We start from the raw sequence: 12,695 nt of genomic DNA on the forward strand, positions 1-12,695 counted from the left end.
TCACCATGGTCTTCCAGCCTCAAGGCCTGTCACTTACTCTGGCCCAAAGAGCAGTTTGAATTAACCTTTCCAGGCAGACATGTCCAACAAGTGCTTCATCTGTCATATAAACTTTAATCAAAACATGACATTCTTTTCCCTCATGACAGTTCTTGTCTACTTGCTTTATACCAGAGTAAAAAATAACTTGAATGTATGCCCTCCAGTAAAAACACTCGCACAGCTTTCCAATATTAGCTAGAATGAGTATGACTAGTACAATATCAAATGAAAAGCTGGAAGGCTTCCTTACTACAAAAGTTATCACTGCATTAGCCAGCCTTTTCACTACCACTAGAGCAGCTTCATCATTGTTAGTCCTAGTGTACATATGGTACTGGTGAGTAGGGCTAGATGACTGGCAGTATCACAATAGCATCCTTTGCCTATGGTAGCACACACCATTTGCAGGAAGAGGTACAAGATTTCAACCTTCCTTCCCACCCCTTTGCAAAAAACAAAACAATAAAAACAGATGAAGGAAATGTGTCCCAGCACTGCCTACATAAGAAGAATTAGAGACATCCCACACTGCTACTTTGGTGATACTATGACCAACTGTTTTGTTCATGTCTGACGGCACTCCAACTCAGGCATAAACCCCTGAAAAGAGAGTCAAATAACCTTGAACTGGTGTCAAAGAGGTAATATGATTAACTTTCATGTGGACTCAATTAACTCACTCACTTTGAAGTCGGCTAACTATCCACATCAACCTTCCTGCTTTGGTAAGCACATTCTAATGTTTAATGAAGTAACGGGAGAATGAAATGTAATTAACAGTAAACTATCAGAGGCTTTTATAATCAAGTGAACAAATGGAGTGATTTTTAGTTCTATTTTATTTTAATAGAGCCTCCAGATTTTTCTTCAAAATCTTTCTTTAAAAAAAAGATTAACATTCCTTCAACCAGGAATAGCCATAACCTCACGTAGATCCCTGTGTATAATGAGGTTATATGGCTGTGCAAATTCCTCTCTAATTTACCTTTTTACCCAGATTCTACATGGTCTCTCTGGGGTAGGTAAATCCATGAAAGAGGCTGTCATAAATATAAAGGGAAGGGTAAACACCTTTAAAATCCCTCCTGGTCAGAGGAAACCCTTTCACCTTTAAAGGGTTAAGAAGCTAGGATAACCTCGCTGGCACCTGATCAAAATGACCAATAAGGAGACAAGATACTTTCAAAGTTGGAGGTGGGGAGAAACAAAGGCTCTGTCTGTGTGATGCTTTTACCAGGAACAGAACAGGAATGGAGTCTTAGAACTTAGTAAGTAATCTAGCTAGCTATGCGTTAGAGTCTGTTTTGTTTAAATGGCTGATAAAATAGTTGTGCTGAATGGAATGTACATTCCTGTTTGTGTCTTTTTGTAACTTAAGGTTTTGCCTAGAAGGATTCTCTGTTTTGAATCTGATTACCCTGTAAGGTATTTACCATCCTGATTTTACAGAGGTGATTCTTTTACTTTTTCTTCTATTAAAATTCTTCTTTTAAGAACCTGATTGCTTTTTCCTTGTTTTTAAGATCCAAGGGTTTGGGTCTGTGTTCACCTATGCAAACTGGTGAGGATTTTTATCAAGCCTTTCCCAGGAAAGGGGGTGTAAGGGTTTGGGGAGGATTTTGGGGGGAAAGATGTTTCCAAGCAGGCTCTTTCCCGGTTATATATCTGTTTGTTGCTGCCACCACCAAGCATCTAAGTCCAAGGGGAAAAGGAAAATAGTTTGTACCTTGGGGAAGTTTTAACCAAGCTGGTAAAAATAAGTTTAGGAGGTTTTCACGCAGGTCCCCACATCTGTACCCTAGAGTTCATAGTGGGAAAGGAACCTTGACAGAGGCCATCTTCTTGCCATCTTCTAGCTTACCTTGACTGGTTGCTATTCTGCCTGCCTTCTCCCACTGTGCACTTTTCAGCATTTTCCACAGCAAGGGAATCTAAGAGTTTACTGTGCTGAGGGGACACGGCAAGGTGATGATACTTCTCAATTCAGGACAGCATGGACAAGAATGACCCGGTTCAGATTTAGGGGCAGAAGGGCACTGTTTTGGGGAGATCAGGAGGAAGCAACTACCACCTAGAGTTGATAAACCAAACATGACCAGGTTTCCATATGTATTGGTCTTAAAAGTTCCACACAACAGCTTCCTTCCTTCTCTTGCGGTGCAGTTCTTATACTTCCACGTGGTTAAGTGTAGCTGCCATCTCCTGCAGGCATCCTTTTGGTACAGAAGGAACTGAAGCACTGTATTCTCCCCATTGCCCAAGCTGCATGAATTTAGTGAAAGAAATTCAGCAAAGCAGGACTTAACTCTCAAAACCAGAACTGCTTTGGAGCAAGAGCAGCATGCCCCAGCACAACTCTCTCTCCCCTAAAATTCACCTTCTCTGGCTGTAACCATAGCATTATAATTGACTCTGAATTCTTCTCTACTTGCATGTCTATAAACCTGCTCAGAACCACTTCTGCAACACTGCCTATTAAAGGAAACAACTTCAATGCCACGTCTGCTGAAATCCCAAGTCCCTTCCTCTCATCTCATTGGAGTTGGTATGGCAATCCCCATTTTTTCACGTTCTCTGTATGGTGTGTGTGTATATATATATATATTTTTTTTTTCTACTGCATGCATCTGATGAAATGGGTCTTAGTCCATGAAAGCTTATGCCCAAATAAATTTGTTAGTCTCTAAGGTGCCACAAGTACTCCTTAGTCTGTATCAGCAAAAAAGAACAACACAGCTACCCCTCTGAAACCTGTCATCTCACCTTGACATTTGATTCATTCTCTAGGGGGTACCAAAATAATCACTCTTAAGACTCCACCACAAGCAAAATGTTTTTGCCCCCACCTTCCCAGACTGCGCTGGCACCCTTGCACAGAAAGCCAGCAGCTTTTGGAATTATTTTGATCCTAACAAATCTGCATGAACTGATGATGCATTTGGGGCCTTATTGTATAAAAATGGATAAGGATCCATTCATTAATTTAACACTGACTGAAGTGCTGCTTTTTTAGCCCACCATTTGAGTCCTATCATCATCTGAGCCCCAAATAAAGGAGTTTAGATAATTTTAGAAAGATTAATCCATCCTGTTCAAAGTTCGAAAATTTACTTTATTGGAATATATTACAGGGATGAAGTTTATTAAAACAGCAATAATTTATATTAAGGTATATGAGTCAATATCATGTAATCCTGTGCCGGAATTCATCTCTCAGTGATAGGTTTCAGAGTAGCAGCCATGTTAGTCTGTATTCGCAAAAAGTAAAGGAGGACTTGTGGCACCTTAGAGACTAACCAATTTATTTCTCTCATTTAGAGCCTGATTCAGAGACAAAACAAAATTATCTGACAAAATGTCAGCAAAGAAAATTCAAAATAATTTCTAGATACATAAGTAAATCCCAAAATCCAGGTGTGCATTTAAAGCCACTGGCTGTTTTGGACAGTAAAAATTAACAGTAGTAGCCCTTTCTGTTTAGTCCACTTATCGTTTTACAGAATGAGTACAATGCTAGAATTGTCACAGAGAACTACATTTGCAACAAAACACTGCAGACATGTAACAACTACGAGACACTAGACCCCTCATTCCACTGACATTAATATTCACTTATAGGTTCAAAGGGGCGTTTTTGTTTGGGTTTGGTTTTCTTTTTTTTTTTTAGTTCACAGTTATGTATTATAAAGCTAATGCTGATTCACTGTTTTGTTGTAATGGAAACAATTCTCTTACATTTTAATAATAATTGAAAATGGCATACAAATTTTGCTAAGAAACCAAGATACAGGATAAACTGTGCATTTATTTCCTGTTAAAGACATCACATAAAAAAATACCTTTTTCCTTTTTTGAACAGTAAAAGATGTACATCCTGCAAAACAGGGAGAAAAATACTGGACTTCATCTCTGCCACAAACTGGGTAATAAAAGGAGCGTAAGCAGTTGCAGTTAGCATTACATGGTGCAGTCAAGTTCCTTAACTTGCCTGTTCTGTAAGGTAAAGATTAAACAGGCAATGAGTAAACAATAGATTTCATTAACTCAGTTTAAGAATAATTTACAATAGGGAATAGAGAAACATGAGTCAGTAATGGAATGCTCATATGTTCACTAATCTACAGTTCTACACAAACATACATTACTACCATTATAAAGTTCAAACTAATAACAAATGTAAAGATCACACTTCTCTTTGAAAATTTTATACTTATTGTAATACCTAAAATTGCTATACTGAAATATTATGGGGAAAATTCTAGTCTGTATACTCAGTGCATCTGACAGCACTTTGTCTAGTGATTTTTATTACATACTCTGTATATTCAGTTTTCCTAGGTGTTTTTGTGGATCATTAACACAGCTACAGATAAGAGAAAAAACACATTTTAAAGATAAGTGGAAATGATATTGTATAATGAGCCATGTTAACTACTTTTATTGATCAAGTATTGATTTTATTCCTTTAACTCAATCTGACTCATGAGCCATCTCTCAGATATCTGCTGTTTTATTAGTCCCTTAGCCAGATGACATCTGGCTTCTTCAAATATCAAGAAGGCTACATGTGCTAACTACATAGTGACAAGATAACACCTAAGTCATGTCCCAGAGTAGCTTTGTAGCTCTGGGAATTGGTAACATAGATAACTGAGTTCTTTAACTCCTGTGTACTACAGCTGCATATCCTAGGTTTAGTCCTCTCACTTCCAGAGTGGCAAAGGTACTATAGATCTATAGCTGAAGTAACCATGCACAGCCTTATAACATTAAAATGTTAAGTTATATGAGAAGTAAATTAAAGACTTTCCCACAATGCACGAGGATGGAACAGGATGACAATGATTTTGAATTTCCTGATGGAAACAGCGCATTACACAACTTTTGCATCATAAGTTGTTTCAAAGCTAGTTCTACTGAAACTAGGGAATGCTGCAATTTTAGCAGTTTAAAAATCAAGCTATATTGTAAAGTGAGTGGTAGTATGTTAGTGTCCAAACTATCACTTAAACATCCTCCAATTTCAATTGGGAGAAATTTGGGTCAGTTTATAAACTTCTATTTTTATTATGTGCTCCTTTAAAGATATAAATTAATATCTTTAAAAGGGCAATTCACTTCTGCCAGTGACAGTTCAGTTAGCTGTAAAATGAAATTATTATGCACAACATTCAAAGTGCATGTGGAATGCTACATCAAAGTTACAAATCTAGAAGCATTCAGTCATTTTTACTGAGTGGTAAAATGCCTTTATTCTTTATTCATAGATTCATAGACCCTAAGGTCAGAAGGGACCATTATGATCATCTAGTCTGACCTTCTGCACAACGCAGGCCACAGAATCTCACCCACCCACTCCTGTGAAAAACCTCACCTACGTCTGATCTGTTGAAGTCCACAAATCGTGGTTTAAAGACTTCAAGGAGCGGAGAATCCTCCAGCAAGAGACCTGTGCCCCATGCTACAGAGGGAGGCGAAAAACCTCCAGGGCCTCTTCCAATCTGCCCTGGAGGAAAATTCCTTCCTGACCCCAAATATGGCGATCAGCTAAACCCTGAGCATATGGGCAAGATTCGCCAGCCAGATACTACAGAAAATTCTTTCCTGGGTAACTCAGATCTCAGAATCTTCTGCAGACATCTTACATTTTTCAAAAATATATTGAAAACTGAGTTTGCAATGCTTCTATCAAAGAGCAAATCCAGACACACAGAGAAAAGGCTATTGTGTTTATTTGGTGCACATGGACTGTAATGCAACTGAAGCAAGTGGGGGAAGCTTTCACAGCTGCTCCACGACTTTTCCAGGGAAGCTTGACTGGTGGAACCAGCTGATACACCCTCACAATCCTCATAGGGAATATGACCGGTTTCAGAGAGTAACAGCCGTGTTAAGACTGTATTCGCAAAAAGCAAAGGAGTACTTGTGGCACCTTAGAGACTAACCAATTTATTTGAGCATAAGCTTTCATGAGCTGTAGCTCAAATGAGCTACAGCTCATGAAAGCTTATGCTCAAATAAATTGGTTAGTCTCTAAGGTGCCACAAGTACTCCTTTACTTTTTTCATAGGGAATATGTAGTTTTTTGCAAAACAGAGACTGGCATTCAGCGTGCCAGCAGAACGGCAGTGATTTCACTGCATTCCTGCTCTTCAACTGCTCAAGGAGGTGAAGGGAATGTTGGTGGGAGAGGTTTTGCGCCTTAGATATTATCATAATAGATTCAAGAATGTACAGTGTATTACTTCCATCCATGTTCTCAAGTGAACCATTCTGACACTTCAACTGTTCAAAATCACCACTATTGCTAATTAAGTTTTCTTGGTGAGAATCAGAGCACAAAATGATACCAGCACCATATCAAGGATTGTTTCTTTGTGTCTGAACTCAAAAGTTTTACAATAAATGATTTTCAACATTAATAGGTGTAGAAAGGTTGGTACTATGCTGATACAAAGGAAAAGAGCATAAAAGTATCTTATCTTCTACAAAGATGTAGTGTTCATCATGATGGCTGCCTTCAAAATTTCCAAACAAAACAATAAACACCCACCTACTTCCCAACTTCATGGGACTATATTCAGTTTCATCTCAAGCATCAGTCAAACCACTCTTGTAAAGAGAGATTCTCAAAGAAATGAGTCATCAGTTCAGTACCTAGGAATTTAGCCACACCACATTCAAAGTGGGAGTCAGTCATGTGATTAAATTCCCACAAGCTCATAGAATCTCTACCAGTTACCATGTCTACAGATTTAGCTGTGCATTGTTCTAAAGTTTCCTGAAGAACCTATGGAGAAGTGCTATTTTATTAAATCCCCTTTTCTTTCCCAGTCATTTTGTACGTCAAGCCCTCTGAGAGGTAACACGATGGACAAGATAAAAATGAACTGTTGCCAATGGATGCCAGAAATGAGTGTAGTTGAAATGGTGCTGATAAGTTTAGCTGTGAGGGTTGAGACAGACAAGAAGTCTTTGACATCATTGCAACAACTAGGCGGGATTCAACCATGGTTGCAGAAATTATGCTGAAGAGAGCATGGATTTTTATAGACCTACTGCTAATCATGATCACCAATGGTTCAGCTGCATCTGTTGGTTCCACCTGTTCACTATCTTAGTGAAAAGATACTGCAGAGTTATGGATACAAAAGATTTTGCAGTTCAGTTCTGTTTCACATGTTCAGTTTTCAACGAAATTCTCTTTTCCTTTCGGGATAGAGTTTTGCATGTATAATCTCTTCCCATAGTTAAGTGTGCACTTTCCAAATCCAGGTTTCCTATGTTAGATGTTCAAAATGTTAAAACTTCTGTACAAATTTTCCTTGAGGGTGGCTTCACTTTAGATCTTAGCAAAACCAGCAAAATGCCTTGTTTGAAGAAAAAGTTTAAAGTTAGCTCACTGGAGCAATTTTCTTTACTTTAAACCTATGTGAATATAAAAAGATTTAATAATGAATATTCAAAAGAACTATTAACTTCAAATCTACTGTAAATTGATGCAGCACTAAGATTATATAATTAGGAATCGAAAGCTCAGAAAATGAGTTAGAATTTTTAAAACAGCCTTGCAGTGGACAGGACACTAGTCTGGGGCTTGGGAGAGCTAGCTTCAATTCCCTGCTCCTTCACAGACTTCCTGTGTGATCTTGGACAAGTCTTTCTCTGCCTCAGTTTCCCATCTGTAAAATGGAGATAGTAGTACTTCCCTACCTAACAGGATGCTGAGGAGTAAAGATTGTGGGGCACTCAGACACTATGGTGATATGTGCAAGGAAGCAGGTTTTGTGAAATTTAAGGTTGTTTAACCTTAAACCCTAAAAGTCACTTCATGACTTTTAAGCCAGTGATTTTCAATGCAGTAAGATGGACTTAGGTGTCCAACTCTTTTGAATTTCAGTAGCAAGTGGGCAACAACTCCCTTCAGCTCCTTTGAAAATCCTAGCCCATGGCCTTACATGTGTGACTTTAAATTTGCATTATTGTGTTTTTGCATTTAACCATGTATGACATACCAATGTTTTGCTCTTATTCTCACATTTTTCTTTAGTAGTTTGTGGGCAGTCACCATTTCATGGTGTGTGTGTGTATGTGTGTCTTGTTTTATGTTTTAATTTATTTTAAAAAAGTAAGAATATTTCACTAGACTACGGTATCCTGAAAGTATCTAATTTATTCAGTTATGAATCTAGTATTGTTTCTACTTTGAAACAGCCTACCTCTCAAACTCCATGTTTTGTGTCATTTTCCTATTATATGTGTGAGAGAGTTTTGACTTTAATTCATGAATACTAATACAGATAGATTCATAGATGCCAAGGCCAGAAGGGACCATTGCAATCATCACGTCTGACCTCATGTATACCACAGGCCAAAGAACTGCCCCAAAATAATTCATATAAAATGAACTCCATCTGATAATTCACATAAAGTGAATGAGGCATATCTGTCCTAGGTTAATGTATCTCAATTTCTCGGTTTCCAGCTTATGCTACAATTTCTGATGTTCTTCACTGTCCACTTTTTGCAGTTGCATGACATTGTTACTGGGCAGTCCTCAGCACATAAGAGGTGGCTAAATCTGATATTTAAGATCCCTGCTCTCCCAGACCATTTAGGACACAAATACCTCTTTCATGCACGTTGTAGGAGCGCATGGGTTCACTTGTGTGTACTTGGTTTAGAGCCACTGGGGGCCAAAAAAGAGTTCAATTTATGGCAGCAAGAGCAAAAGACAGAAAAGTTAGAACTGCACTTTCTAATCAAAATAAAGGTCCTATTTTTGTCACCATATTGTTCTGACAACATATTAAGTCCTTTTCTAAAATTAAAGAATGAGGACTGGGAGTGGAATATTGAGAAGTCATTTACCCAGTTGCACTGCATATCACTCATGTTTATGCTTATCTTTAAATGGAAGCTAGAATCCCTAGGTACCAGAGCATGGAATTTATTTTCCACAACACCATCTGGCTCTTTGGCAGACCCTCAAACAATTGGAGTTGCCTCTAGCTCTGTCACTGCATGATAGAATAACTGGCTGCTGTTGAGTTGTCTGAGTTTCAGGATAGCTGATATTTTCTTTTTTCATTCTGCTCGATTCACAGCAATGTGTGTCCTTTTATCTGTTTATGAAATAGGAGTAATTTAAATCTCTTCGGAGACACTGTGTGACAGAAATGAGTGTTTTTACTACCACTTGAGCTTTCTGTGAAAGCCTGCAAATTTAAAAGGTCCCTTTGCTGGTACTGTCTTTAATCAAATAGGATTTTTTTGGCTAATCAGCAGTACCATATGCAGATTGCCACAAACATTTGTATAAGCTGTTTCTTCCTACAGCAGGTCCTCAACTTCTCTCTTAAAACATGTATCAATTCCAAATATTTTAAAAACTAGCAAAAAAACTGTAAAGAGTACTTATGTTCAAAGAAGCATTTCAAACCAAAAAATCTTTTATCATAATTAAACTGTAGCATCAAACATTGAATATCTGAATGTTGACAAGTGCAAAATAATGCACACTGGAAAACATAATCCCAACAGTACATACAAAATGATGAGTTATAAATTAGCTGTTACTCAAGAAAGAGATCTTGGAGTCATCATGGATGGTTTCTCTGAAATCATCTGCCCAATGTGCAGTGGCAGTCAAAAAAACTAATGGAATGTTAGGAATCATTAGGAAAGGGATAGATAATAAGATAGTAAATATCATACTGCTACTATACAAATCCACGATACATCCACAGCTGCAATACTGTATGAAGTTCTAGTCATCCCATCCCAAAAAAGATAATTTAGAATTGGGAGAAGGACAGAGATGGCCAACAAAAATGATGAGGGGTATGGAACAGCTTCCATCTGAGGCGAGATTTAAAATACTGGCACTGTTCAACTTAGAAAAGAGATGACTAAGGTGGGGGAGATATGATAGAGGTCTATAAATTCATGAATGGTGTGGTGAAAGTGAATAAGGAAGTGTTATTTACTCCTTCACATAAGAATGAGGGGTCACCCAATGAAATTAATAGGCAACAATTTTAAAACAAAGTATTTATTTGCACAATATACATGCAACATGGGGAACTCATTGCTAGGGGATGTTGTGAAGGCCAAAATTATAACTGGGTTCACAAAATAAAATGGATAAGTTCATGGAGGACAGATCCATCAACGGCTATTAGCCAATATGGTCAAGGATATAACCAGTGCTCTGAATGTCCCTAAATCTCAATGCCAGAAGTTGGGACAGGACAACAGGAGATGGATCACTCAATAATTGCCCTGTTCTGTTCGTTCCGTCTGAAGCATTTGGCACCAGCCACTATCAGAAGACAGGATACTGGGCCTGGACCATTGGTCTGACGCAGTATGGCCATTCTTATGTTCTCATCTCCTATTTGTGCCTTTGAAAATCTCTCATTAAATGGATAGCATTTTAAAAAATCTGCATTTTTAAAAGGGCTTTCTGAATAGAAAATTAAAATAATAATACTAAAACTATTCTTTTAAAGTATCATACATTATATGTTTGTAAAGACCAACAGAGTTAGAATATAAAGTTAGAAGGCTATTGAAACACCGAGTAATTTTCAAGTATAACAATGTAAGCTGTAACTTTTGTCTCCCTTATCCTAGGTTAGAATTTATTAAACTTGTTCACATTCAAATGTATCAATGACAAGATGGATAAAGTAGATATCACCAACGATGGTCATTTTGAGGTGTTTTGCTTTGCACCAAAGTAGTTCGGCATACTAGGACACACCACTTGCTTTCTCTTCACTGCATGCAGCCACCTGCACATACTAGTGTGTGTGTGTGTGTGTGTGTGTGTGTATACACACACACACACTGGTGTTCTGGAATGAAACAAAATTTCTTATACATTAAGGGCAAGCTGATTATCCTTATAGAAGGGCCGCATGGAGACTGGATGTCAAATGGAAATGCTGAAGTTGCTCAAGAAGTCAAAATCCATTAACAGAAAGAGACCAGAATCCTTATAGATTCAAGCATAGAATCAGACTAATTGGAAGTTTCAAAAACAGCTAATATAGTCCAGTAGATAGGACACTTGAGTTGGACTCCATTTAGACAAGTCACTCCACCTCTGTTCCACCCTTCCCCCACATTCAGAGTCAGTCTGATCTACTCAGTATGAAAGTTTTTTGGGTCAGGAGCTGTCACTTCCTATTGTGTTTGTAGCATAATGGGGCCCCATCCAAGCTGCAGTATCTAAGCACTACTGTGATAATAAGGAACAAAAATTCTTTACCTATTTGTGAACACACTCCCCAACCACAATTAAAAAGTGTTCTAAAATACTGCTATCACTATCTACCTGTGTAGATTTACTTACCCACTGGAATTTAAAACAACTCCTATAAGTACACTCTCTGGAACCCGTTGTTCTGAAAGTAAGGTTAAAATATAACTTTATGTATTTTTTAGTATTTAACACTGTTCTGACTGATCCTTTTTCCTCCATATTTTTTTTCAGAAGAAGCCACATTAAGACTAGAATTCTATCCCATGTAGGTCAGATTTTTGTCTAATTTGGATAGAAAAAAGGTAGCTCTCATTTGATTTGAATACAATTTAGCATTGTAGTACCTGGATTTTTTATTGACCATATTACAGGACAGTATCCAGTAGAGGATATGCAAGAATAAAAGAGGGGAAGAATAATTCAAGAGGAGCATCTGACCCAAGAGACCATGTTTCACTGATGCACCCATCCCAAAGTAACGAAAAACAGTTGATAAAATTAGAAGCAAAATGTTAAGCTGCACAGGAGGTATGGACACTTCAGAAAAATGAAAGAATTCCTAAATCAGGGCCAGGAAGGCTGAATCAAGCTCTGTCTCCAGAAAGCAGTTCAGACAACTAAGGGAGCTACACAGAAGGAGTGACACCATCTACATAGCCCCTATGAGCAAGACTCCCTGCCAGGGTTAACAGAGTTGGGCTAGTAGGGCTTGTGCTAGTACTCTAAAAATAGCTGTGAAGACAGCACTTTTAAGTTGGTTCAGGCTGATGCTCAGGCTCTGAAACTAAGGAAGGGGGGATGGACTTTGGAGCCCAAGCTCCAGCCCAAACCACAAGTTCAAAGTGCTGTCTACACACATATTTTTAGAGCACTAACATGAGCCATGTTACCCCAAGTCTGTCAACCCAGGTTGGAAGGCTTGCTCCTGTGGCTGTGTAGATATACCCCAAGTAAGCAAAAACACCCTTGTCTAGATTTCAGCAACTAGGGTTATCCTGCTGCCTGGCCAAAAAGGCAAGACCGATGCAGCTCATGTTCTCTATCCAGGAAGGCCATGGCCCTTTGCATGACTGGCATATATGATTGACATGATGGTACCTGGTCTCAAATGAGGCCTACCTCACACCACCTAAAGCAAGATCAATTTACCAGTTAAGTTGCTGGGCTCAAAATGCCTTTCAGCTAAGAAGCAGGTATGCATGCAAAGGTAAAACTACAGGGCTAAGTTTCTCTCTACTCTGAGAGCTGAAGCCTCCCAGTCTTTTAAGAAAGAATGGTACACAACAGAACTGGAGGCCCACTGGTTGCAGACCATTTGCTGCCAAAGCAGCAAAGCTAAGACTTCAACCTCCGTGCCATCCTTCAATGTGCTTCAATAAAA

The 12,695-nt window shown here is 38.4% G+C and overlaps 1 protein-coding gene across 3 annotated transcripts in view; it reads right to left on the bottom strand.

Annotated features, from left to right (window-relative positions):
• Positions 1–12,695, bottom strand: part of SLCO4C1 (solute carrier organic anion transporter family member 4C1) — a 101,240-nt gene that overhangs the window by 14,818 nt on the left and 73,727 nt on the right. For all 3 annotated transcript variants that reach the window (XM_073344597.1, XM_073344598.1, XM_073344596.2), the window contains one exon: positions 3,882–4,035. In XM_073344597.1, the coding sequence (XP_073200698.1) occupies positions 3,882–4,035 (154 nt within the window). The remainder of the gene's footprint in view (positions 1–3,881; positions 4,036–12,695) is intronic.

This window comes from Lepidochelys kempii, chromosome 5 (assembly GCF_965140285.1).
Source record: "Lepidochelys kempii isolate rLepKem1 chromosome 5, rLepKem1.hap1, whole genome shotgun sequence".
Lineage (NCBI taxonomy): Eukaryota > Metazoa > Chordata > Testudines > Cheloniidae > Lepidochelys > Lepidochelys kempii.